Here is a 25,273-nt window from a genome sequence, read left to right as displayed (position 1 = left end):
CGCCGGGCTTGACTCCCTCCTGCGGTGCGTGTTCTCACCCCCTGCCTTTGGTTTTTTCAGGCCTAGCTCTGCTAGCCCCAGTGGGAAGCCCTCTGGATCAGCAGTTAACATGGGCTCTGTGCAGGGACACTACGCTCACCAGGTAGAAGATGGCTTTCCAGACCTCCAGCCCCGACGCTTAGGCCCGTCTCCAAGCGCCAAAAGAGAAGGGACTGCCCACCCCATTTGCGTGCTCCTCTTGTAAAGAGAGGCGTGCCCTAGCGCTTAGAGCATGGCGCCAGGGGCCGAGTCCTTCTGGCGAAGGCATTGCTCCTCCTGACGGGCGTCTGGATCCTTCCTTGTCCTGCAGAGAAGGGAGGATGCGGAGTCCCCGGAGAGGTGACGCCAGCAGGTGGACTAGCCTCCTAGCGATTCGGGCTGCGAAGGTGCTGGGACTGGGTTAGGTCTGTGGGTCCGCGCTAGCAGTCGGGCGTGCGCGTGCGTGTGCGCATGTAGCCCTAGTAAGTGCTGTGTCTCGTCTGCCTGGCTGGGAGGGACCGCGATGGCGTGGCATTTCCCGGCCGTGGGGCACTGTTCTCCCGCTGCTCTCGAGTATGGCGGGCTCCGGGGCTCGGACGTGTCAGCGCAGGCTTCTAAGTACTAAGTAGAGCAGCTCCTGGCTGGTGGAGGCGGAGGACTGGCCACTCATTTCACTTCTCCTGGCGTGGCTCCCTGGAGAGCCGCTCCTGGAGGAGCTTGGATTGAGCTAATGCTCATGGTGTGGGGCAGGTTGAGGCCGGTCACTCTGGTGCACTGCCCAGTGCTGACCTGAGAGTAGGGGGACCCTGATGTGAACCTGGGGAAAGGCTCTGGAAGGTCCGGGAGACCCATGCCTGCCTGAGGCCCCGCCCCTCCGCAGACAGGCGGGTCTCAGAGGCTTTGTCCCTGTGGGCATGGGGTGCACTGATTTGAGAAGGTTCTTGAGTCGGCCTTAGCTGTGCGGCCCTGTGGAGGCCCGCGGGCATCGCAGAAGGCTCCCGGAGGACACGGCGTCTTCCCGCCTCCGAATCACTGCACTCAGCGCCTGCGGGAGGGGACAGCAGCGCCACCGTGTCCTTCCTAGGAGAGTTGCTTCTAGTCTGTCCTCCACCGAAGGATGGACTCCTTAGCGTAGCTCTTCTCTGTGGGCTCAGGAGCAGGAAGGGGGGGCTGTGTAGCCACCGACGGCTGCTGTGTGAGGGTAACTGCTTTGTCCCGTTCATCTGTCCAAAGGCAAAGCCACGAGTGGATGAGAAACCCGGCCTGGGAGCCGTGACCCTGCAGGAGGCCCCCTTGGCCGCCGCCCAGATGAAGCGCACAGGAGCCATCAAGCCTCGGGCGGTGAAAGTGGAGGAGAGCAAGGCCTGAGGCGCTGGCCTGGCCGCCTCACCGTGGGCAGAGCCGCCTCTCCGTCCAACCGCCTGGCCGGCCGGCAGAGAGAGATCCTCTCTCCACTCCTGACAGCTCCGACGTCCAACCAGCTTGCACCGTGGATTTGTGGCATTGACCTGCTTGCTTTCATCCGAAACAGCAACAGCCCCGTCCCGTCTCCTTTCCGCCCCCCGGCGGCGGCCCTGAGGATGCGGCCGCGGGCAGCTCCTCTGTGGGGCCCCGTCCCACCGGTGGTGTGGCAGCCGGCCCTTTCCTTTGAAGCTTTTTGTTTTAAAAAGCAGCTGAAGCAGCCAAGGTTTTTACAGAGAAAGGAAAACAAAACACAAGCGGTGTCTGTGCAGCTGAACTTTTATATGCTCTTCGCCAGCTCCCCGACCCCGTGTCCGGTAGTGTCTTCCCCTCCTGTTCAGTTTGACGCATCGCTGTGAGACGCCCTCCTGCTCTTCGTTGGTTAGCCTCTGCGGCCACACAAGGCACCGCACGAGCACCCGGTGTCCGGCTGCGCTCCGAAGCCCACGGGCAGCCCATGAGCTGGGGTTTACAGAAGGGTTTCTGTCCCGGAGTCTGAAGCCAGGGACGTGCTGGCCGCTGGCCCTGCGGTGAAGCGCAGACACAGTCACTGGCGTATCCCAAGTTGGCCTGACGTGTGAGCAGGCAGCACCACGGCCCCCGCCCCACCTCCCGCATCTGCTCGAGGGCACCGGCACCCAGGGCTGCTGTTTCACGCCCTTTCCGGAAGCCTTCTCCACCTTCCTGCAGCCCCGCGCTTCCTGCAGGGCTTCCTGTTCCTCCCCGCCCAGCAGCAGGCCCAGGTGGCCGGACAGGGCACCTGAGCTGAGCAGTGAGGTCAGCCTTTCCAGCCGCGGCGGGCAGGTCCAAGGGGGAGGCTGTGTTGCAGGGCTGGCCATGGTTCTGAAACGGCCTGGGCAGCCACCCAAGTCTGCAGAGCTGCCTCCAGCAAAATGCTCGAGTGAACCATTTCACACTGCGTTTTGTTGTTTTTTAAGAACTAGAATCGCCCCAGATTCTGTCATTCCGAGGAAAGGGAGGGGAAGGCTCGAGTTTTGCACAGGCCCTTTGAGGAACTAAGCAGCACCTACAGAGAGGGCACTGCCACTGGTCCCAGGGGACCTGGCTCAGCCCGTGTCCCTGCAGGTGTGTGCCGGCTGCTCAGGCTGCTTCTCAGCTCTGTCCAGGGTAGGACACCGGAGGGAGGGCCCTTGGGCTGCTGGAGCAGCTCGTGCTGTGATGACAGCTTTAAGGACGGGACACCACCTGGCAGAGCTCCCGTCTCGTGCCCTGGAGGCCAGTTTCCTGGGAAGAGCTTTATGCTCACTTGGTAGCTTTCCGCACCCCCTCGCCTCCATCCTCGGACCTCACTGTTCACTGGCTTCTCTTTTCCCTTCATCTCCTGAATCTTTAGTCTGGAGTCCTGTGCTCATCTGCTCTGCCCCCCCCTCCCCCCCCCCCCCCCCGAGCTGCTGCCTGCCCCACTCCCCGCTGCCCCCATCGCCCGCTGCCTGAACACCTGGGAACCCGCCCAGACCCTCCCACCTGATTCTGGGGTCCGCTGCTTGTCTAAAGCAAAAAAGGTTTTCGCATTGTGAGGCTCCACAGAACAGTCCTGGATGCTGTTACAAACTCAAGGTGTGCCCTCCTGGTGATCCTGACAGAGCGACAGTGCTTGTTTGAGGAAAAATAAAAACACGGGGTCACCTGCTCTCCAGCCCTTTTCTCTGCCCTGTATTTTCTACTCCCCCCCCCCCCCCCCCCCCAATAAAACAGAAAACACTAGGATTTATTTATATGTATTGTTGTAGGTCTAGGTGAAGGAAGGAAGTGTCCCACTGCGCTATTTATAGATGCGTCTGACTGACCTGTGCAGGAAGGCCAGGAGCTGCATGTGACCCTCAGTGCTTTCTCCGCCTCGTGTGCCCAGCTGCGGGCGCTTCCCCCCGAGACATTTCCAGCTGGACTCGGGCAGAGGGTAGGCCCGGGCCTGCTGGCACCCCATCCCTTCCTTGGTCTGATTAAATGCAGTCTTTACTGCAGAGATGTTTTAAGGTGCAATCTCTTCCTTTCGCGTGGTTTTAGAGCTAAGCTCAAGGTAGTAGGACTTTGGGTCTTGTTTTGGTTTCAAACCCCCCTCTTCAGAGCGCATAACCACGCAGAGGCTTCTGCCAGGGTGTTTTGGGGCCTTTGTTGGGAACAGGTGAAAACCCAAACTTACCTTTTCTGCTGCTGAGATGGGGGTGGTGTCCACGCCCTCATGCACCTTTGCCTGCTCGTCACAGTCACCCTCTGATGCTGGCAGCTCTGCCCGGCTGTTGGTGGTGCAGCCTGCCGCTCCGCACCAGGAGCCTGATGTAGTCCATCCAGTGTCAACTGCTCGGTGGAGTAAAATCCCAGCGTGTGGGGTCGTGTGTCTGAGAGGCGGCGTCCACCCACTGAAGATTTCTTTGCCAGCTGTTTGGTCTGGTTTTCTTTACCGTTACTCACCCCTTCTGTCCACACTATTGTTTGCAAACTTGGAATTCATACACTTCTGGCTCTAGGTTCCTTAAGGGAAAAACAGAGGATGACTGACACGTTTCAGAAAAATCGGTTTGCCCGCTTTCAAACTGTGGTCATTCCAGCCACTTCTCAGAACACTGAGCATCTCGCTACAACCGGCGTCCGTGCTCCAGCTAGGCCCTCGCCTCCGGACCGGCTCCTGGATCATTGGTGAGATTTGTGACATGCTCAGAGCCGAGGACGAAAGGCGTGCAGGTGTGAGGTCATGGGGCAAATGGCACAGCTCCTCCCTGCAGACCGGCTCCCCTCCACCAAGTAGCTGCGCGTTGCCTCTCATCTGGACTTGTTTCTTTCACCTGCAGAGCAAGCCTGGGTAGGAAGGTCGGTTGGAAGTGGCCTTTGACAACCAAGGAGACTTGAGTATTTGTGCTTTGTCGTGCTGTGATGAGTGGGACGTGCAGACTTCAGAGAGCCAGCCCTTCCGGTTTGAAGGCATGAGATGGACCTAACAGACCACCCAGGACAGGAACGGCCCAGCGTTGGGGTCAGACCGTTTGTCCCCCGCCGAGCTCTCCACTCGGACCACCAGCGCGTATTTGGCTAGTGACCTTCCGGGTGCATCCGACCTGCCGTTCAGTTCCTCCCCCGGGTTGGGTGGCCTCCAGGATGGTAGCAGCGTCCCCAGGGCCTGTCTTCAGCATGTTGCAAAGCCTCCCAGGGGATCCTGTGCTGCAAGCTTCGGACCTCACGCCTTGCGTAGTGAAAAGGGTTTGGGGTTTTTTGTTCTTGAGAGGGATTTTGTTTCCTTTTATTTTGGCCTTTCCTCTGTTTGTCTTTTCATATAGACCAGATATTTGAAAGGGCAGGCGATGGCTGAAGGTGTAATGTGCAGCTTGTTCATACATTATTTTGGGGAAGCTTTTACCTTGGATGGGAAATGGAATCATGGGTTCACCAGGCTGGTGGCACACTCACCCCTTGCCCTTTCCCTCCGGTCCAGTACCTATTGTTTCTCCTTTCAAATATGTGATTGTACTAACTCTTTCCATATGAAAGAATTCTCCTTATTTAAATAAAAAAAAAGTTAAAAAAAAAACAACAAACCACAACATCCTGAAGCTGGACATGCTTTCTCAGGCTGTGTCCCTGGGTTTTCTGTCGTTTTCCTTTGAGTTTGCATGTTAATTAGAAGTGACTTGACTGAGATGCCTTAAAGCAACACGGGAGAGGCGACTGAAGCCTGTGGGTTGGGGGCATTAGCAGCCCCCACTGTGGCGGTGGGTGCGCATGACATCTGCCTGCACTCGGCCCTCCCCTTGTCCCTGGAGGTGGGTGGTCAGAGGTGTCTGCTCTGCTCTGCTGCTGGGCCTCCTGTCCCTTTGCTGGAAGCAGGAGAGGGCTGTGCTGCACTTCAGTGGAGGAGGGAGGAAGGGCCAAGAGCTCGCACCTGGGGGCAGGCGGCCGTGCTCGGTTCTGCCATCTCCCCGGTGTGACCTAGAAAACCTGGTTTGTCACTGTTTCCTTAACTAGAACCGGACTCGACCAGGACCTACCTTAGGGGGCAGTGCGGGTTCAAAGGATGGAGGCAACTTACAAATCGTTCCCAAGTAGGTTCAACGTGTCCCCGAGGACACCCTGCCCCGGGCACATTCAGGGTCCTCCCCCCCCCCCCCTCCGACACCGCCCTACGCCCTGCCCTCCCGCAGCGAGTCCGGTGAGTCGCCTCACGCCGGGGTGGGGTGACCAGCGTGCGGAACAGCCTCAGCAACAGCGAAAACGCAGCTGTTACGGCTGCAGCCGTCTGTCGGTCCGGGTTAAGGTGCAGATGGACGAGGGACCTGGCGAGTCCTCGAGGGTCATCGTCCCGGCCCCCGCGGTCCAGTGAGGACACGCGGGTCCGCGCCACCAAGCGAAGGGCGGGTGAGGCCCTCTGTGTCGTGAAGCCCGAGCGTGTGCTGCGGGGCGCTGGCGCACCCGAATGCCAGGCCCTTCCTGCTCACCCGGAGGCGGCCGCCCCGCGCAGCCCGAGAGCCTGCGGCGCCCGCCCAGTGCGCACGCGCACCGCCCTCGCCCAGTGCGCACGCGCGGTGCTGCCTGACGGCCCCGCAGGCGCCGCGAATCGAGCGTCGAGCAGGGCGGTGGGCGGAGCTGAGTGCCGAGCGGCCCCGCCCCGCCCTGCCCCGCCCCGCGCGTGCGCCCCAGGAGCCCCTCAAGGTCCGCACCCCCTGGCGGGTCCCAGGCGCGGCCGGGCCGGGGGAACTGCTCTCCGCGGACGGAAGGAGGGTGAGTACGTGCGCGGCCCGCGGGCGAGCTGGGGCCCGGACAGGGGGCGGGTGCGCCCGGGAAAGAAGGGGACACGGGGGGAGGTGACACTTCGGTGAAGATGGCCCGGGACTAGAGCAGCCTGCGGGGGGGGAGGGGACGCCTGGGGAGAGGAGCGGGGCGCCCAGGGCAGACGTACCTTCGAGAAGTGGAGGTCCAGGGAGGGTGAAGCCCCCGGTGAGAAAGGGGGCGCCAGGGCCAGTGCTGCCCGAGGGGGGACGGGAAGGGGGCGCGCGGGGCAGAGGCGGCTCCGAGGCTCGGAAGGTGGAGGTCCCCGGCCGCGCTGCCCCGTGGGGAGGACGGGAAGGCCGCCTCCTTCATTCACAGCGTCCTCCCTCCCTCCACGGTGCTGGCAGGGGTTGCATGGATGGTGCTCAGTCTGAGGGTCCTGCATGCCCACCGGGGGTGACGGGCGCATCCGAGGTCCTCTTCACCGCCTCGGGGCCTTCCCGGTTGCCACCCGTTTACTCTCCAGGTCTTTTCCAGGGACTCCTCGCGGCTTGCTCTTCTGTAAGATGTTGGGGTTTCTGCAGCGCCCCGTCGTGGTGACCGCGGATGTCAACTTGACCGTCGTGGCTCTGACGGCGGCGGGGCTGCTGAGCCGGCTGTGGCGCCTCACCTACCCCCGGGCTGTGGTGTAAGCCAAACCGTGCGGGTTAAATAGCATGAGCGGGAGAGGGAAATGCTGGGGTTCGGGGCAGTTAGAGGAGAGACTGGTTTGTCCCAGGAAACCCCTGCAGAGCCCACTGCCCAGTCCTGCCCTTGGGCCGGGGCAGGCACAGCAGCCTCAGGGGACCATTTGAGACCTGGAGGTTGGGGGCAGAGGCTGAGGAATATGGGAGTGAGCCCTCATTGACCTTAGAGGTGTTCTCTGTTATAATGGGAAACGAGCCCTAACTGGTTTGGCTCAGTGGATAGAGCATCGGCCTGCGGACTGAAGGGTCCCGGGTTCGATTCCGGTCAAGGGCATATACCTTGGTTGTGGGCACATCCCCAGTAGGGGGTGTGCAGGAGGCAGCTGATTGAGGTTTCTCTCTCTTTGATGTTTCTAATTCTCTATCCCTCTTTCTTCCACTCTGTAAAAAAATCAATAAAATATATTTTAAAAAAAATAATGGGAAACTTCCCTTTTATTAGTGAAGGGCTATTTATTATCTAACACATGTGTTGCTCTTTGTTCAACTTTTTATTATGGAAAGCATCAAACATATACAAATACGGGGAAAATAGTATGATGACCCCTCACCCCTGTATTCACCACCCAGCTTCTACAGTTAGCAACTCACAGGTTGGGGCCAGCTGGCCGGCCCCAATCGGCCAATCGGGCTGGGCTGGCTGTGGGGAGGGGACGCGGGAGATTGGCCAGCTGCCCCCGACCCCTGGTCGAACTCAGGGTGGAGGGGACAATTTGCATATTAGCCTTTTATTATATAGGATAGCCACCCCCTCCCTACAGTGGATTTTTGGAAGCAAATCATAGACATATTTTGTTCGTAAGTAATTCAGTGTACTAGTGTCTCTTAAAGACCTAGATTCTTTTTTTTTTTTAAACATATTTTATTGATTTTTTACAGAGAGGAAGGGAGAGGGATAGAGAGTTAGGAACATCGATGAGAGAGAAACATCGATCAGCTGCCTCTTGCACACCCCCTAGTGGGGATGTGCCCGCAACCAAGGTACATGCCCTTGACCGGAATCGAACCTGGGACCCTTCAGCCCGCAGGCCGACGCTCTATCCACTGAGCCAAACCGGTTAGGGCAAGACCCAGATTCTTAATAAAACACAAGACCACAGTAGCATCATCACACCTAAAAAAATGGACGGCGATTCCTTCGTGTCTTCACCTGAAAGCGTTTTGTCACAGTGGGTTCCTGCATGGAGCTGGTGGACACGGGGCTTGGCCTCGGGTCTGGGAGGCCTTTCAGGGGCCGGCTAACGGCACACCCCTAAGTCCAGAGCGAGGGAGACACACAGAGCCTGTGTTTCGGGGAAGGCTGTGTACACGTGTCTTCACACCTGGGGACCCGACGTGGTTGGGGCGGAGGTCGGACCCCTGCCGATTGTGCCCTGAAGCCGTTTGGAAACGCAGGTGTACATTTATGCTGGTGCCTTTCTGCAGCTCAGATTCATAGTGAAGTGCCTGTGGGTTTGTTTTCCAGTTTCGATGAAGTCTATTACGGGCAGTACATCTCTTTTTACATGAAGCGGGTCTTCTTTTTGGATGGCAGCGGACCGCCCTTTGGCCACATGCTGCTGGCCTTGGGAGGTAGGAACCTTCAGGAGTTATAGGAGGGCCTGGCCGGCGTGGCTCAGGGGTGGAGCATGGACCTGTGAGCCAGGAGGTCACAGTTCGATTCGCAGTCAGGGCACATGCCCGGGTTGCGGGCTTAATCCCCGGTAGGGGGTGTGCAGGAGGCAGCCGATCAATGAGTCTCTCGTCATTGACGTTTCTATCTCTCGCTCCTCCCTTCCTTTCTGAAATCAATAAAAATATATATTATTTTTAAACTTATACATGAACTTTCTTGAGGGCAGTGGTCATGTCTTATTATTTATTGACTGTTGCTTGCTGTTGGCCGCCACTGTTCGGCACTCCTGAAACATTGCTGAACGGATCGTCGCTGATCAATCCTGTTTTAGGTTATTTGGGAGGATTCGACGGCAACTTTGTGTGGAACAGAATTGGAGCAGGTACATCTCATTTTCACTGCCTTTGCTAATTTGCATGTATTAGAATGGGGAGCTGGTGGCCTTCATAGGAATGAACAACTGGTTTATTAATGTGAGTCCAGGGTGTGATCGATTGTTTGGGTACACGTGACAGACTTTCAAAGAGCCTGGTAAACATCTTAGTGTTTAGTGACAATGATTCCTCTGTGTCTCTCTTGGATGTACAAATCGTGTGTGTTGCCACAGCGACTTAGGAGATAGGGGGGGTAAAGCACGAACTAATTTCAGATCCTGAGTCTCATTCCTGTGTGCCGTTGACTGTAGCAAGCGCATCTCAAAGGCGTGCTCACACACCAGTTCCCGACGAGGCCCCCAGTGTCGTGAACGCTCGTACTGGAGTCTGTGAGTGTGAAACTGTTTGCAAACACGGTGCGCTCAGCTCGGCTGTGGTTGCGTTCCAGAATACAGCAGCAACGTGCCCGTGTGGTCCCTGCGTCTGCTGCCAGCCCTCGCAGGGGCCCTGTCGGTGCCGATGGCCTACCAGATCCTGTGGGAGCTCCGATTTTCCCACTGCGCCGCCATGGGCGCCGCCCTGCTGATGCTCATCGGTAAGGCCTGGGCCTCGGCCGGCTTTGGTTGGTGCAGGAGGAGCCACGGGCGGGCCTTGGCTACGCTTCAGTGTGTGGCCCAGGAGAGCTCGGAGTTTAGTAGACGTGCCCCCCTCAGCAGCTTCTGCTCCTAGGATGGAAGGAAGCTGAGGCAGTTGGTCCACATCTGACTCTGGGGGTCACCCCGCTCACAGGCTGGAGGTGGGTGGCCAGACTTCACGTTGTGGGGCTGGGGCCATATGAATTGGGGCTGTCCAGACAGGTGCCTGGGTAACGGAGAACACCTCCACCTGCACCCACGTCTGCCACTCCCGGATGGCCTGCCAGGTTCTACCACCTCCCAGGCCATGGCAGGGGAGTTAGTGGGTATTCCTCAGACAGGGCCTTTCAGCCCAGGTCTCCCAACAAAGGAAGTGAACTCGCATGCAAAGTCAGACCATCTGTAGAGAAAATGGAGGCCCTTTGCCAACATCAGGCCATAGCACGCACTGCGCCCACAGAGCCGGTATTGCTTCTGCAAATGAGAAAACGACAGACTCAGAGAAGCTCCGTGACTTGCCCACGGTCACACGGATTCAGGGGGTGTGACTCCCCCTAAGAACTTGCCCTCGTGGTCGTGGAGACACCCCCATGCTGAACGGGACGTCCCGCCGTCCGCTCAGCGCCTGGGAGCGTTTGCTTTGTGGGGGTTTGATCTTCACGCCTTTGCTTCCTTCCAACACACACTGCTCCTCCCAACAGAGAATGCACTGATCACTCAGGCCAGGCTGATGCTTTTGGAATCGCTGTTAATATTTTTTAATCTACTGGCCGTGCTGTCCTACCTGAAGTTCTCCAACTCCCAAAAGCACAGGTACGGCCCGGGGACCGGTCCTTCTAATTAACGAGGAGGAAGAGTCTGGGCGGCCTGTCACCCAGAAAGGGCTGAGCCTCTTCGTCTGGGAGCGCCCGCTGGCTGTCTTGCAGCCACTCAGACCCGCCCTCAGCTCATGGCTTCATAAATGCATCCTCGTTTTTCTGTAACTTAAACTGGAGAAATGTTCTGGCCAAAAAGAGAACTCGCGGACAGATGATGGGGAGAAGGGGGTCCATTTTCCGCGTCTCTGAAGCTCAGTCCAGGCAGCCACCCTAGGGATCTCAGAGACCCATTCTCAGCTCTGCCTCCGCCCTGCCCACAGGCCCTTCTCCCTGAGCTGGTGGCTGTGGCTGACGCTGACCGGAGTGGCCTGCTCCTGTGCCGTTGGGTGAGTCCGGCCGGGTCTGAGGCAGCGCCTGCGCCCTCCTCGTCTGTCTCATTTTAACTCCCCGCCATCGGTCTCTTCAGCATCAAGTACATGGGCATTTTCACTTACTTGCTGGTGCTCGGAGTCGCCGCCGTCCACACCTGGCACCTGATCGGAGACCGGGCTCTGTCCAACGTAGGGGCCTGCCGTGGGGGTGCGGGGTGGGCGGGGTGTTTGGTGGACAGGAGTCAGGAGGGAGCAGGAGTGGGGGCCTGCCGCGGGGGTGCGCGGGGGCGGGGGGACGGGGTGTTTGGTGGACAGGCGTCAGGAGGGTGCAGGAGTGGGAGCCTGCGTGCGAGGGGCTTGTGTCCCCCGTGTGCCAAGGTCTGTGTGCTGTGCCACGTGCTGGCCCGCGCAGTGGCTCTGGTGGTCGTCCCGGCCGTCACGTACCTGCTGTTCTTCTACGTCCACTTGACGCTGCTCTGCCGCTCCGGGCCCCACGACCAGATCATGTCCAGCGCGTTCCAGGCCAGCCTGGAGGTGAGACGAGACCGTGGGAGACTCGGTTTCTTACGTAAACACTGTCGGATGAGCATCAGAGGGAGAGCCAGAGCGAGAAAGGAGGCCTGCGCCTCGGGACTGTAAACTGGTCTGCGTGTCCCGAGGGTGCAGACGTGAGTGGGGGCTAGCTCCGTCGGTGTGACGCAGAGCGGCCCCGAGACCCCTGCGAAGTCCCACAGGCTCCGGGGGCTGCATAAGCCTCAGAGGACAGACAACTCGGCCTCATTCACACGTACTTTGCAGAAACAGCCAAATGCACCAGTTGAGGTGGTTGGAATTGTGGCCTGAAGTCACACCGACCTGTTCAGAAATGCTGGCAAGCGGCTTTCTCACCTCGTAAATGGACACAAGCCTTGCTTCCGAGGCGGCATGCCATCAGTGGTTCTGATCAGTGTAACACGACAGAGCTGTGTCTTATCTATACTAATAAAAGGGTAATGTGCTAATTAGACCAGACATCTTCCAGACATCTTCTGGACAAAGCCACAGTCGCGGGGGCCGAGGCAGAGGCAGTTAGAGGCGATCAGGCCAGCAGGGGAGTGCAGTTAGTGGTGACAGGCCGGCAGGGAGGGCAGTTAGGGGCGATCAGGCAGGCAGGCAGAGTGGTTAGGGGTGATCAGGCAGGCAGGTGAGCGGTTGAGCCAGCGGTCCTGGGTTGCAAGAGGGATGTCCGACTGCTGGTAGTCGGACATCCCCTGAGGGGTTCTGGATTGGAGAGGGTGCAGGCCAGGCTGAGGGACCCCTCCTCCCGTGCACAAATTTCATGCACCGGGCCTCTAGTGTAATTATAATTGCCAGCACCCTGAATATGCTCCCAGGTGGGGGACGGTTGTGCAGGGGAACCCTGACTCTCGCTTGCCCCTTTTGGCCTTTGTAGGGGGGGCTGGCTCGGATCACACAAGGCCAGCCCCTGGAGGTGGCCTACGGCTCACAGGTCACCCTGAAGAGCGCCTCGGGCAAGCCTGTGCCCTGCTGGCTCCACTCCCACCCGAGCACCTACCCGCTGAGGTAAGGAAAGTGCTGTTTTATTGGAAGTGATAGGATGTTGTACTTTTTCTGTTACCAACTTTCACATTATGTGAAGAGGGTCGGGGAGACAGGGAATTGAGCTCTTGGGCCTGATTGTCAGAGTCTTGGTATTTCTGCGTGTAAACCAGTGAGAGGGCTCGCTGGGCGGAGGGCCTGGCACACCCGCGAGGCGGCCTCATGACCCCACACTGGTCGTGTTCTGCCCACGAAAGGTCCCATGTTCTGGCCCCTCTTAAACTGTTTTATCCTATTTTCCCCTAAACACCATGCTGGGTAGTTTAGGGAGCCCCCTGCAGACCCAATCTTTGTTGACCCTCCCATGCAGCTACGAGAACGGCCGGGGCAGCTCCCACCAGCAGCAGGTGACCTGTTACCCCTTCAAAGATGTCAACAACTGGTGGATTGTCAAGGACCCCGGGAGGTGCGTACAGGTCCTGGGCCTTCAGGCCTGACAGTACGGTGGCCAGTAGGGCCTACACCATCTGCTCCTGCTCCTCCTGCCCGCCCTCACCCACTCACCTGCTCCAGCTCCTGTCCACCCTCCCCACTCACCTGTTCTAGCTTCTCCTGCCCGCCCTCCCCACTCACCTGTTCTAGCTCCTCCTGCCCACCCTCCCCACTCACCTGCTCCCACTCCTCCTGCCCGCCCTCCCCACTCACCTGCTCCAGCTCCTCCTGCCCGCCCTCCCCACTCACCTGCTCCAGCTCCTCCTGCCCACCCTCCCCACTCACCTGCTCCCGCTCCTCCTGCCCGCCCTCCCCACTCACCTGCTCCAGCTCCTCCTGCCCACCCTCCCCACTCACCTGCTCCAGCTCCTCCTGCCCACCCTCCCCACTCACCTGCTCCAGCTCCTCCTGCCCGCCCTCCCCACTCACCTGCTCCCACTCCTCCTGCCCGCCCTCCCCACTCACCTGTTCTAGCTTCTCCTGCCCACCCTCCCCACTCACCTGTTCTAGCTCCTCCTGCCCACCCTCCCCACTCACCTGCTCCCGCTCCTCCTGCCCGCCCTCCCCACTCACCTGCTCCAGCTCCTCCTGCCCGCCCTCCCCACTCACCTGCTCCCACTCCTCCTGCCCGCCCTCCCCACTCACCTGCTCCCACTCCTCCTGCCCGCCCTCCCCACTCACCTGTTCTAGCTTCTCCTGCCCACCCTCCCCACTCACCTGTTCTAGCTCCTCCTGCCCACCCTCCCCACTCACCTGCTCCCACTCCTCCTGCCCGCCCTCCCCACTCACCTGCTCCAGCTCCTCCTGCCCGCCCTCCCCACTCACCTGCCCCTGCTTGTCGAGGCCAGTGGGGCCCTATCCCTTTCCCCGGGCGGGCACTGAGCAGGTCTGTGAGAGAGGGATCTCTGAGTGGGCCCCGCAGTGTTGGTAGGTCGCACAGAGCAGCCAAGTGTGAAGGTGGCAGACGGGACGACGTTTGGAAGCTTGGAAAGTGGCCATGGGTTTCAGAAACGAGTTCAGTGACATGGTTGTTGACACGAACTCACCTCGTACAAGGGACAAACTGGTTGGGCGGCTGCACGTTCCCAATTGTCCCCCTGGGAGCACCCAGGGCCTCGACACGACCAGGTGACATGCGGCTCCTGTCTTCCCAGGCACCAGCTGGAGGTGAGCAACCCGCCGAGGCCCGTGCGGCACGGGGACGTGGTGCAGCTGGTGCACGGCATGACCAGCCGCCTCCTCAACACGTGAGTCCATGCCGCCCTCTCTCCTCCTCCCAGTTCCCAGCTGTGCTCCCCTGCACTCCCTGTGGAAGGGGACCCAGGGACGGCAGCTGAGGGGAGCAGAGGGAGGGAGATGGCTCTAGTGAGGGGCCAGGTGAGGGGAGAGCAGCCAGGCTCGCGTGCTCAGGGTGCAGTGGGCTCCTCCATCGGTGGTGTCCCCGCTGTGTCAGTGAGCCCAGCAGGACTGGGACTGGGGTTCAGTGGGGCAGGAGGGTGGGGACACGTTGGCTCTCAGCCCTGACCTAACTCAGCCTCTGAGCAGCCCCTGTGTTTCGGGGGCTGGGCCGCCCCTCACTACACCACCACCCAGCGTCCCCGGGCGCTCGCCATACTTTCCGTCAACGTGATCTGGCATCCTTGGTCATAGCGACTACAGGACCGCTGCCCCTTGGGCTGAGCTGGCTCTGTTTCTGAAAAGCGGCTTTTCCCCTTAAAGAAACAGTGAGCTGAGGAATTCCCGTGAGCATTGTTTGGTGTTGCAGGCACGACGTGGCAGCCCCCCTGAACCCCCACGCGCAGGAGGTGTCCTGCTACATCGACTACAACATCTCCATGCCCGCCCAGAGCCTCTGGAGGCTGGTGAGTCGCGGGCACTGCGGACGGGGAGTGACCACCATCAGCACACGCACCTTCTAACAGGACGTTGGAAACTGCCGTTTAGCATGATCCAGGTTCAGGGGTAACCTGGGAAGGGATATGGTCATCAGTTTGTGGCTGCTTTTACAGGGAGTAGAGACTTCCACAGATCATGGATTTGGGGGCGCTGGTATCAGACAGATAGTTTACAGACGGTTGGTAAATGCTCGCTGCTGGGCTCTGTGGCTCTGCCAGGAGGAGGTGCCTCTGGCTTGGTCACTTAGCGTCTAGACCAGGTCACTGAACCCGGGGTCGGGGCTCCAGCACCCTCCGTCACCCAGGAGCCTCGGTCGGCCTGGCCTGACAGGAACACCTGCCCCATCGCAGGCTCCCCTGGGAGAGGCCTGGCCCTCGGGGGAGTCCTGGGGCTGCCCCTTCCCACGGCAGCTGGGATAGTGGCCGCCTTCCTCTGAGCGACCAGGGCCACATGGGCCTTTATACGAGTCTCGCTCTCCAGGATGCTGGCGGTGTCCTAGGAAAGGTGGCGGGGAACGTCCTGGTGTCCTGGGCATTGGCTGTCTGAGTTCAAGGGCGTGAGCTGAGTAATGGCACTGGGGTCGCCTCCCCGAGGCTCCTGCAGCGGCAGCTCCCCACTCAGCCCCGTGTGTTCAGTGGTGTGAGCTGCATGTCCAGCGCGCTGAGTGTGGCTGGTGGCCCTCAGCAAGGCGGGGGCTGCTTTTCCATGTCTGTGCCCAGCAGCACCTCTCCTCCCCCTTCACATGCGACCGACGTCCATGTGCTGTGATGTTCTCATGCACCTGCTTCGCCCTCCTCTCCCCTGGCGTTCCCGCCTCCATGGGAGTTGTTTGTGCCTGTTCTGTGACATCAGGAGCTGTCCCAAGAGTCCCAGGCCCTCCCGCTGCTGGCTTGTCACGGAGGTCTCCTCGCTGATCCCTCTCCTCCTCAGTCCCTGCTGGTGGCCCCGTCAGCCCCACACGGAGCAGGGGGAGGCAGGCTGACTGCAGTGCGGCCCCTACGCCACCTCATGGCGCCCTCGCGAGGCCACAACAATGCCAAGTGCTCCTCAGATGTTAGTTGTTTATTACCCAATGTCAGGAGTCCCCTGGGACAGCTTTCAGGGACGGTCTCTAACTTCCATTGCTCCATCTTTGCATCTGGGCTGAGCTCTAAGCCCTGTGGGTGAGCAGGCATCCCAGAAGCGCAGGGCAAGACCGGTCTTTGGTCTCTGCCTAAAGGCTGAGCTGCTGCTGCAGGAGGCACTGTGCCCCCAGGCTCAGCCTGCTACCCCCCAGGATCAGCCATCAGTTTCGGCGCGTGTGACTGGCCTCACCTTCCTATTGAAGGAAGCCTGAGAGGGAAATGTAACGGGCAGATCTACTCTCATAGGACATCGTGAACAGAGAGTCGGATGCCGAGATCTGGAAGACCATCCTGTCGGAGGTGCGCCTCGTGCACCTGAACACGTCCGCCATCCTGAAGGTAAGGGCTGCTGCCTGACCCAGAGCCTGCATCTCGGCCCACAGATCTGTGTGCGGCTCCCGGCCGAGCCTGCCCTTCCCTGGACATTGTGCCAAGTGGGTGCTGGGTTTCCACTGAAGGTGGGGGGCCTTTCTAAGGCCTCAGAACTGAGCCTGGACATGAGGACCTCATGGAGCCCTGGCTGGGATGAGCCAGGGCCTGGCTCGCCCCTCACGCCCTCTTGTCCCACCTTCCAGCTGAGCGGCGCCCACCTCCCCGACTGGGGCTTCCGGCAGCTGGAGGTGGTTGGGGAGAAGCTGTCCCGGGGCTACCACGAGAGCGCCGTGTGGACCGTGGAGGAGCACCGCTACGGCAGGAGTGAGTCGCTGACCCCCGGGGCCCTCGTGAGAGGCGGCACAGTTCCCACGCTCTGTCGCACACCACACGCCCCTCCCATGCCCGCTGAAGCTGCCAACAGCCAGGGGGTTACCCTGCGGTCGACAGGCAGTGTGAGCCGAGCTCTCACGGGTCCAGAGACCCTAATTTGTCAGTTTCTCGGGGAAACAGAATGGGATGCCGCCAGTCGCCGTGGGGTTTGGAAGGCAGGGAAGCCGCTGGCGCCGAGCCCACAGCTGTGCCCAGCTCCTGACCTTAATCTGCTCCTGTTCTTTCGGGCCTGGTGTGTCCGTCAGGCCAGGAGCAGAAGGAGAGGGAGCTGGAGCTGCACTCACCAACTCACGTGGACGTCAGCAGGAACCTGAGCTTCATGGCCAGATTCTCGGAGCTGCAGGTGACGTGGAGCGGGAGGCGGGAGTGGGGGCTGTGGAGTCCTCACCCCCCAAGTCAGTCTTTACCTGGGACTTGACGCAGTGGAAGGAGTGTGTCCGTCCCTCCCGCCACCCAGCCACCCAGCATGCCACGTTGCCAGGCCCCAGTCAATCCGATGGAGACCAGAAGCACGGCTCCCTGGTCTAGATGTGCCCTTAGACGAGGTGACTGGAGCCCCTGGGGCCGGCCACTGCCCGCCACCAGCAGGTGGGAATCCAGGTCTCCTGCCGAGCCCGCCTATCAGGCTGCGCTGCCTCCGCTGCGCCTTCCAAATGAGCTTGAGGTTGGGCCCCACGCGCAGGTGCCTGGCTGCCTGACGGGCTCTGGCTGTGTTGCAGTGGAGGATGCTGACGGTGAGGAGCGACGACTCGGAGCACAAGTACAGCTCCACGCCGCTGGACTGGGTCACCCTGGACACCAACATCGCCTACTGGCTGCACCCCAGGACCAGTGTAAGCAGAGCTGCGCCGTGGCCTTAATCCCCTCTGCTTCCCGCCGAGTCTGCTGGCTCCTGGGCTGGCCTCAGAGCCGAGGAGCGAGGGCGCGTGTGCGGTGGAAGGAAGCGGCCTCTGCTCTTGTGGCCGCGCTGCGCCTTCCCTCTGTCCTCAGCAGGCAGAGGTTCCTTCAGGCACCTGTTGTCGCTTCCCCCAGGGAAGGCGGCAGAGCCAGCTCAGCCATGGCTCCTGGGACGACACAACCTAACGATGCTCACGTCCTCCCGGCCCAGAGCGCGCCGAGCGGTCACTCGCAGAGCAGGGCCCCGGGCACACCCTTAGCTCTGCATTGCTCTGTGTGAGTCCCTCTGGGAGCAGCCTGCTGATTGTAGGAAACTCCGCACGTCCTAGAAAGGGCCCCGTCAGGAGCAGGCCCCATGGAGGCTGCGCTGATGGCATCTCTGTCCTCGTAGGCTCAGATCCACCTGCTGGGGAACGTGGTGATCTGGGCTTCCGCCGGCCTCGCCACTGCGCTGTACGCCCTGCTCTTCTGCTGGTACCTGCTCCGCCGCCGGAGGCGTGTCTGTGAGCTCCCCGAGGGTGCGTGCACGCTCCCCCCTTTTCTCCTCCTCCTAGTTCTGACCAGAGCTCAGCTCACCAGGAAGCTCTGCCTTTAGGTGGCATCTTTGTTTCTGCATCCAGGGGCGTAAATTACTTTTGTCTCCCCAGAGACAAAATGTTGCAGTTCAGCTCCCATGTGACCTTCAGGGCTTCTCCAGGGAGTGCAGGCACTGGGCAGGGAGGGGCAGGCACTGGGCAGGGAGGGGCAGGCACTGGGCAGGGAGTGCAGGCACTGGGCAGGGAGGGGCAGGCACTGGGCAGGGAGGGGCAGGCACTGGGCAGGGAGGTGCAGGCACTGGGCAGGGAGGGGCAGGCACTGGGCAGGGGTGGCTGGTGAGCCCAGGGCAGAGCCGCCATGAGTACCCAGTGGAGGGTCTGGTGTTTGCTAGTAACAGAAACCCACTTAGCACCCCCTATTGTGGGGCTCCGGGAACTGGCCCGTCCTCCCCACTGGACGGGCGGCCCCTCAGCTCCCCGAGGAGTCGTACCGACCAGACACGGGACCTTGACGAGCAACAGAGGCTGGGCCTCCGCAAGGGCTGGTATTTCTCAGAGGAGAGACCGTGAGGACCCAGTGGGCGCTGCAGGGGGTTCTGAGGACCAGTCTGTTCTTCCTCCAGCAATGGGGGGGGGGGGGGGGGGGGGGCGGGGAGAGTGAAGTGCGGAGCCTGCGGTGACTTAGGGTCAGTACTGGCCTGCACCACCCTTCCCAGATTCCTGGCTGCGCTGGGTGCTGGCCGGGGCCCTGTGTGCCGGCGGCTGGGCGGCAAACTACCTCCCGTTCTTCCTGATGGAGAAGACGCTCTTCCTCTACCACTACCTGCCCGCACTCACCTTCCAGATCCTTCTACTGCCCGTGGTCTTGCAGCACATCGGCGAGCACCTGTGCAGGTCTGGGCCAACACAGTGTGAGGGGCGGACTGGGGCCCTGGGGTCGAGGATGAGCCTGCACAGCTGTTGGGGTGGGAAGTGGGAAGTAGGTCTGTGGTCCAGAGACCAGGAGGAAGGCAAGCAACGGGAACCTGAGGGTGGGGAGGGTTCTCGAACGGCCATATTGGCCCGATTGCAGGGGCAGAGGAGGTAGACTGGGAAGCTGTGTAACCTGGGGCGGGGCTGGGAGCCTGGAAGCCTCGAACGGGGAGGGGGCGGGGGGCGTGATGCGTGGGGTTCGCGTTCAGGTGGAGCAGAGGCCTGGAGACCCGAGAAGTGGGCCAGCGAGGAAGTCATGCTCAGCGCCAGGCAGGCTGTGACGGGCATGATGGGGGAGGGGGGCTCGCAGGAAGAGGCCTGGTGCTGAGTGCCGCGGCCAGTGGGGCAGAGCCAGCCACTCACACCTGCGCTCTGCCCTGGCGCCCACAGGTCCCAGCTCCACAGGAGCCTGTTTGGCGCCCTGGTGGTGGCGTGGTACTCGGCCGCCTGCCACGTGTTTAACATGCTGCGCCCACTGACCTATGGTGACAAGTCGCTGTCACCCAGCGACCTCCAGGCCCTTCGCTGGAAAGAGAGCTGGGACATCCTGATCCGCAAACACTAGCAGGACTGGCAGGAGACATCCGGGGTCGGGACCGGGGCACGCTCGGGGGAGCTGGCCAGGCCTGGCAGGGGCTCTCCTCTGGTCCCCTTCACCTTAAGCACCTTATTCTTATGCGGACAATAAAGAACACGCTGTGCCCACAGATCCCGGAGCCCTACACGAGGACACGTGTTGAGTGGCTAGTGTGGGACTCGGCGACGGAGAGATGGCGGGGAATGGGAGTGACGGGCGTGAGGGTCAGACCAGACGGGCTGGTCTTGCTAACAGACACGCCTGGTCCTCCCTCCCGAGCACCCGCTGGCCCCGAGCTAGAGCCTCTGCCCCGTGAGGCCTCTAGGCTTTGCCTGGAACAGCCGAGTGTCACTAGCCACTGGGCCGGCCGGGCGGGGCCTCAGTCTGAGAGAGACAGTAACCCTGTGTCAACCCTCTCGATGACTGTACACCCGTGAGGCTAACGAGGAGCAGACAGTCAAGGTGTGTCATCTGTTCTTTGTCCTGAACTCGCCTTTTGGTGTAATTAAAAAGGGACCACTGCCCTGGCCGGCTTGGCTCAGTGGAGAGAGCGCCAGCCTGCGGACTGAAGGGTCCCAGGTTCCACTCCGGCCAAGGGCATATGCCTGGGTTGCGAGCTCAATCCCCAGTAGGAGGCGTGCAGGAGGCAGCTGATCAATGATTCTCTTCTCCCTTCCTCTCTGAAATCAATAAATATATTTTAAGAAATAATAAAAAGGGACCACTGGCATTCATATTGGTTATTTATTGATTCTTTCCCCAAAGGGCACAACACGCTTGACGAAACTGTCAGTCACCAGCAGCCGGCCACGGCTCAGCCGATGTCAGGTGTGTGACCAGCTACTATCAGAGTGCCGCGCAGGTTAGCACAGTGATGGGGCAGGACCCCTTTAACACGTGGCCACCACATGGGAAGGAAGACACTCCAGGATGACACGGGCCACGGGGGCTTGGGGCATGGACTTGGTGAGGGAGGGAGAGGGGCTGGCTTTGGGCCACAGCACTCGCTCATGCCTCCAGGTCCAGCATATTCCTTGGCTAGAGGTGGGACAGCACCCTGGGCTCAGGGTCCCCTGGTGGACACTCCCCAGCAGGGGCTGGGCAGGCTCGGGGCTGGATGAGCAGGTGTCCCTGCTTCCTGTCTGGTGCTGGTTAAAAACACGCCTGTCCCCAAGGCTCCTTCCCCATCCTGCCCTGGAGCCCAGGCCCGGAGAAAGGCATCCCTGGCTCCTCGAGTTAGGTCAGCGTGTCGCAGGCTGGATCACCACCCGCTGCGGGTCACAACACTGGGTTACTAGCTCACTACACGGTGTTAGGAAACAGAATAAAACAGAAAACATGGGACGTACAACATAAAAAGGGGAGGTATTTTCACTTTCACTCGCACATGTGAGAACTGATCACACCAGAGAAACTCGCCGTGAGACCAGTCAGAACACTCAGCACGGTGTGCAGACGTCCCTCCCCCGCCACAGCTGGGCCCAGTGTCCCCGAGCGAGCATCACAGGCTGCCTCGCGCCCTGTGGCATTTCTCAGTGACCTGGCCGCCCGCCCTTCTCACCACAAGGGAGCAGGTGCAGACACAGCCCCCACCCCATCGAGCTGGGTGGGACCCCGTGTCCAGGGCCCCGGTACTGAGGACACTGACTCACGGGACCGTCCCCGAGGCGGAGAGGAAGCAGCAGGTGTCTGGGGGCAGGCGGGCGCCTCCGGGCCTGCGGGAGGCACACCCCTCCTCAGTGCGGCCTGCTGCTGGACTCCAGGTGCGACCGTTTGCCGACGGCCAGCACCGCGGAGTGGTCTCCGGGCTCAGGAAACGTCCTCTTGCAGCTGCGCCCGTTGGCCCCTCCACGGTGCCACTTGCAGATGTCCCCGTTCAGAATGTCCTGGATGTGCTGCACGATCAGGTTGATGGCGACTGCGGCAGAGACAGACAAGAGCGCGTCAGCCGCACGCGCCCTCCACCCCCCTCGCCCGTCTGCCAGGCACCGGGTCTCAGCAGACAGAAAACACACGTCCAGGCCTGGGCACCAGACTTGCTGGCTGGGTCAGCGAGGCCTTCTGCTGACCTGGAGCCTGGTTAAAAGACTTCCTGCTAACAGTGGCTCCTCAAGTTCTCTCTGTACTAGTAGCTATGTTCCCCCCAGCTTTATTGAGGTGTAACTAACATATAATTTAACTGTCAGTGACCAGGGAGGATGGGGCAGTGCCAGCCTCGGGGCTCTGGATGGAGACGGGGGTCGGGCAGCCCATCAGGCCTGGTTCTTACCCATATTGTCCACCCCACGGGGGATGATCACATCCGCATACTTCTTTGTCTGCAACACAAAGAGGAGGATCTTGTAAGAATCTGTCCACCCGCCCCCACCCCCCAGCCCCCCCAAGGTGCCATCCAGTAGAGGAGCAAGCCTTGAGGTGCCCGGATTCCTGGGTCACAGGCAGGAGGGGGCAGGGGGCAGGGATGGGGCAGTTATCAGCGAGGTGTGAGGCGGTGCTCCAGGCAGCTGGCAGCCAGGAGAACTTGTATCTCCTGCATCTCTGAAATGCTGTGCTCTGCTGGATGCTACCAATAGAAGAGTCTTGAGGACAGTTCTCTGTGCTAACAACTGAATTCACTGGGCCAAGTGGAGCGTGGCATCCTCCACCTCGTGCTTCCTCTGCAATCAGGGCCCTTCTGCAAGAACCCGGAGGAGTGGCAGGTGTGCAAGGTGCACTGCACACAAGAGCGGCCGCAGTGCAGCTGACAACATGCTGGCCATCGCTCACTCTCGCCAGCCCTGTGCGAGGGAGGGGCAGGGCTGCCGGGGACACACCCAAACCAGGCAAAGCACAGGGAGGGGAGGAGGAAACGGTGCGGCCCCGGGGACGGACCTATGCACCGTCCGGTGTTGGCGTGGGAATGTGGGCCAAGGAGACATGTTACAAGAGATGCGCCACCGAGGCAGGAGGGACAGCCTGGGCAGCTGTGTCTGCAGGCAGTGGACCTGCCGGAGGGCCAGGCGCGGCTCCCCTGGCCGGCTCACTGCTGAGCGGACAGGAGGTGGAGGCCAGCGAAGGGGGTAAGCAAGATAGCCCGTGCGGTCAGATGACGGGAAGCCCCCTGGGAACACAGAAAGCAGGCCCGAGGCCGGGAGCAGAGGGGTCTCGGTCATCCTGCACAGGCAATCCGGGTGACCGGGGCAAGGCCTGAAGGAGGAGGGAGCCGGTGAGGATACGGGGAGTGGCTTTTCTAGGCAGAGGGAGCAGCAGGGCAGAGGAGGCCTGGAGAGCTGGGCATGCCCTGGGCATCTGGGCACTAGCTGAATCTCCATTTATAATTAGACGCGTGCCTCCCCACCAGCTCCCAGAACCAGGCATCGTGTCTCTGGAGGGAGAAAGAGCAGGCGGTACCGGCAGGCAGAACTCCTCGAAGGCTGGCTTGACGAAGGTGGTGTACTGGGTCAGAATCTGCTCCAGGTCCCTCCCGCGGTTCACGTCTCGGAGAACTGCAGCGACAGGAGCCAGGAGGCCGCCGTCAGACCCAGAAACGACCGCCCAGCCTCGGCCCGGGGCAGGGAGGCCGAGCGCCTTACCTCTTCTCGACAGCCTGACATCGGAGTCCGTGTCCACAAAGAGGCGCAGGTGGAACATGTCCCGGATCTCCTGGCTGTAGAAGACCAGGATGCCCTCAAACAGGACCACGTCCGCCGGGTACACCACCGTGGTCTCCAGTAACCTGCGGGCGAGAGCAGGGAGCGGGCCCTGCTGGAGACTGGGTCTCCCGGGCACTGACTCCACCGAGGAAACAGATCACGTGGGAGAGGGGTGTCCGCAGAAACCCACGGGTCAGGCCTGCCTCGGGCAGTCTGTGAGCCCCGGAGGGGACGCCCTAAGGCCTCCCAGGAACCACTGCTCACCTCGAGTGGGTCACAAAGTCATAGGTTGGGACCTCGACAGTTTTGCCCTCCACGATGTTTTTCAGAGTCCTGTGCATCAAGTCATTGTCAAAGGCATCTGCAGGGATGGACAAAAGGCAAGACGGTCCAGGAGTCCTGTGCTGGGACGGGGCTTCCTCAGCCACGGCGGATGCTGGCGGTCCTGCTGGTGGTCCCGGGACCTGAGGGACGCCTGGGCCGGCAGTGGCCTCTACAGCCTCCATCTGCAGAGCCCTCTGCAGTCCTGCACCCACTGATGGCCCTGTCCTTGCTGACCCCAGGCAGTGCCACTGCCCAGGCTGCTGTCCCTGGAAAGCAGGAAGCTGGGAGTCGGCCGCGGCGCGGATCTGCGGGTGGTGGCGGGCAGGGCAGGCTGGCCTCCTCGGGCCATGACCCTCCTCACCTCTCCAACTGCCACCTGTTCCCCGGGCCCCCGAACAACCAGGAAACAAAGTTTCTGGGCTCTGGGCTCTGCTTCCCCCTGCAGGCCTCTCAGGAACTGTGCGCAGACAGCGGCAGGGCAAGGCCGCAGTGGACAACGGGTGTGCAAAGGCCCCCGAGGGGAGGTGAGTGGACTTCTCCACACCACAGGGCAGGGGTGGGGGTCCAAAGGCGCTCCCGCTGCCTGGCTCCCACCAGGGCCCAGCGCCCACTCCACCTCGGGCGCCTGGGCAATTGCATGGGACCGCTCAGCGCTCCTGGGCCCCGGCCCCCGCCGCCGTCCCGCCCTCCGCCAGCCCAGGGCGCCAGACCTACCTGGGTGGTCGAAGTTGTACTGTCCCTTCAAGGCCTTGGCCTTCTGCTCCGCCGTCAGCACCTTGTAGAACCTGTCTTGGCTCAGGATGACCACCTTCCGCTGCCGGTGGTCCACTTCGTTCTGCCCCAGCAGCTCCATGATCTTCTCACACACCGTGGACTGGGGCGCGGACACAGGACGCGCTGACTCGGGACCCGCACGGAGCCGGCGCTGGACACGGACCCGCCCGCCCCCGCCCGCAGCCCTGCTCGGGTCCCCTCCCCGACGAAGACGCGCCCCGGTCGCGGTGCCGCGCAGGCCCCGCCGGGCCGCTCGTCCTCACCTTGCCGCTGGCGGTGCCGCCGCTCACCCCGATCAGGAAGGGCCGCTGGCGAGGCCGGTCCGCCTCGGGCGTGGCGCCCCCGCAGTCGTCGCCTCCAGGCGAAGCCATCTGCGGCGCCGCCGGTCCGCATGGGGTTCCTCGCCCCGGCCTCCTCCCCAGACCAGCCGGCCCGACCACCCCCCTCGCTAAGGTCGGAGACGCCCCCTCGGAGCTCCACCTCCGGGAGCGGCCGGGAGGCGGTGGGCGCGCGGGGCATGGCGGGAGTTGTAGTCCGAGGAGCAGAGCCGGCCCAGCTCTCCGGCGGTGCCCGGGCGTCCGCGGCTCTGCGTGCGCACGTTGGCTCTGGCGAGCGGTGGGCAAATGTCACCGGGTGGCCCGTCGGGGAGAGTGGTCAAGGAGCTTGGCCTCCTGAGCCTGTGGACCTGGACAGAGGGAAGCTGATGAGGGGCAGCCCAGCCAGGGCAGCACGAAAGCCACCCCCTAACTGAGAGGACATACACAGGCACCCGTTCACAGTGAGCCTGGCCAGGTTAGGGTTAGGGTTAGGGCTCTGTGTTCTGGTGTTTGCTCTCCTGGTCTGAAATGACCTTGGGTCAGGTTTAGGGTTAGGGTTAGTGTTTATGGTTAGGGTTAGAGTTAGGATTAACCCTAACCCCTAACCCTAACCCTTAACCCTAACCCTAACCCTAACCCTTATCCCTAACCCTTAACCCTAACCCTAACCCCTA

General features: G+C 61.3%; 3 protein-coding genes across 18 annotated transcripts in view; 2 read left to right on the top strand and 1 right to left on the bottom strand.

The window, feature by feature from the left end:
• The window catches only part of PRRC2B (proline rich coiled-coil 2B), a 77,876-nt gene extending 72,849 nt beyond the window's left edge, over nucleotides 1–5,027 (top strand). For 7 of the 10 annotated variants that reach the window (XM_070430422.1, XM_070430420.1, XM_070430419.1 and 4 more), the window contains 2 exons: nucleotides 61–142; nucleotides 1,252–5,027. In XM_070430422.1, the coding sequence (XP_070286523.1) occupies nucleotides 61–142; nucleotides 1,252–1,386 (217 nt within the window). In that variant the 3' untranslated portion in view covers nucleotides 1,387–5,027. The remainder of the gene's footprint in view (nucleotides 1–60; nucleotides 143–1,251) is intronic. The other 3 variants (XM_070430427.1, XM_070430424.1, XM_070430423.1) reach the window with 1 other exon arrangement.
• Nucleotides 5,028–6,133: 1,106 nt separating this feature from the next.
• On the top strand, nucleotides 6,134–20,889 carry POMT1 (protein O-mannosyltransferase 1). 5 transcript variants are annotated; one of them, XM_070430412.1, is made up of 20 exons: nucleotides 6,134–6,207; nucleotides 6,722–6,883; nucleotides 8,407–8,513; nucleotides 8,888–8,938; nucleotides 9,379–9,525; nucleotides 10,267–10,378; nucleotides 10,704–10,769; nucleotides 10,850–10,943; nucleotides 11,133–11,288; nucleotides 12,187–12,317; nucleotides 12,664–12,759; nucleotides 13,940–14,032; nucleotides 14,551–14,647; nucleotides 16,052–16,144; nucleotides 16,381–16,501; nucleotides 16,816–16,913; nucleotides 17,290–17,403; nucleotides 17,859–17,985; nucleotides 18,720–18,897; nucleotides 19,366–20,889. In XM_070430412.1, the coding sequence occupies exons 2-20, from the start codon at nucleotides 6,762–6,764 to the stop codon at nucleotides 19,538–19,540; spliced, it is 2,178 nt and encodes a 725-aa protein (XP_070286513.1). In that variant the 5' UTR covers nucleotides 6,134–6,207; nucleotides 6,722–6,761; the 3' UTR covers nucleotides 19,541–20,889. The 5 variants fall into 5 exon arrangements, with proteins under 5 accessions (XP_070286513.1, XP_070286509.1, XP_070286510.1 ...); XM_070430409.1 differs by having other exon boundaries at nucleotides 6,138–6,207; nucleotides 6,733–6,883; XM_070430408.1 differs by having other exon boundaries at nucleotides 10,850–11,288.
• UCK1 (uridine-cytidine kinase 1) lies at nucleotides 20,283–24,745 on the bottom strand. Of its 3 annotated transcripts, none has more exons than XM_070430413.1 (7): nucleotides 24,573–24,744; nucleotides 24,223–24,382; nucleotides 23,449–23,545; nucleotides 23,125–23,267; nucleotides 22,943–23,037; nucleotides 21,822–21,870; nucleotides 20,283–21,470 (listed from the first exon to the last, which is right to left on the bottom strand). In XM_070430413.1, exons 1-7 carry the CDS (start codon nucleotides 24,651–24,653, stop codon nucleotides 21,289–21,291), a joined length of 807 nt encoding a protein of 268 aa, XP_070286514.1. In that variant the 5' UTR covers nucleotides 24,654–24,744; the 3' UTR covers nucleotides 20,283–21,288. The 3 variants fall into 3 exon arrangements, with proteins under 3 accessions (XP_070286514.1, XP_070286515.1, XP_070286516.1); XM_070430414.1 differs by having other exon boundaries at nucleotides 24,546–24,741; XM_070430415.1 differs by lacking the exon at nucleotides 22,943–23,037 and having other exon boundaries at nucleotides 21,271–21,470; nucleotides 24,546–24,745.
• Between the last annotated feature and the right edge of the window lie 528 nt (nucleotides 24,746–25,273).

Source organism: Myotis yumanensis, unplaced genomic scaffold (assembly GCF_028538775.1).
Source record: "Myotis yumanensis isolate MYYU_CA2020_CCGP unplaced genomic scaffold, mMyoYum1.0.hap1 SCAF_12, whole genome shotgun sequence".
In the NCBI taxonomy this organism is placed as follows: domain Eukaryota; kingdom Metazoa; phylum Chordata; class Mammalia; order Chiroptera; family Vespertilionidae; genus Myotis; species Myotis yumanensis.
Note: the sequence above shows the minus strand (reverse complement) of the source record. Positions and strands in the feature narration are given on the sequence as shown.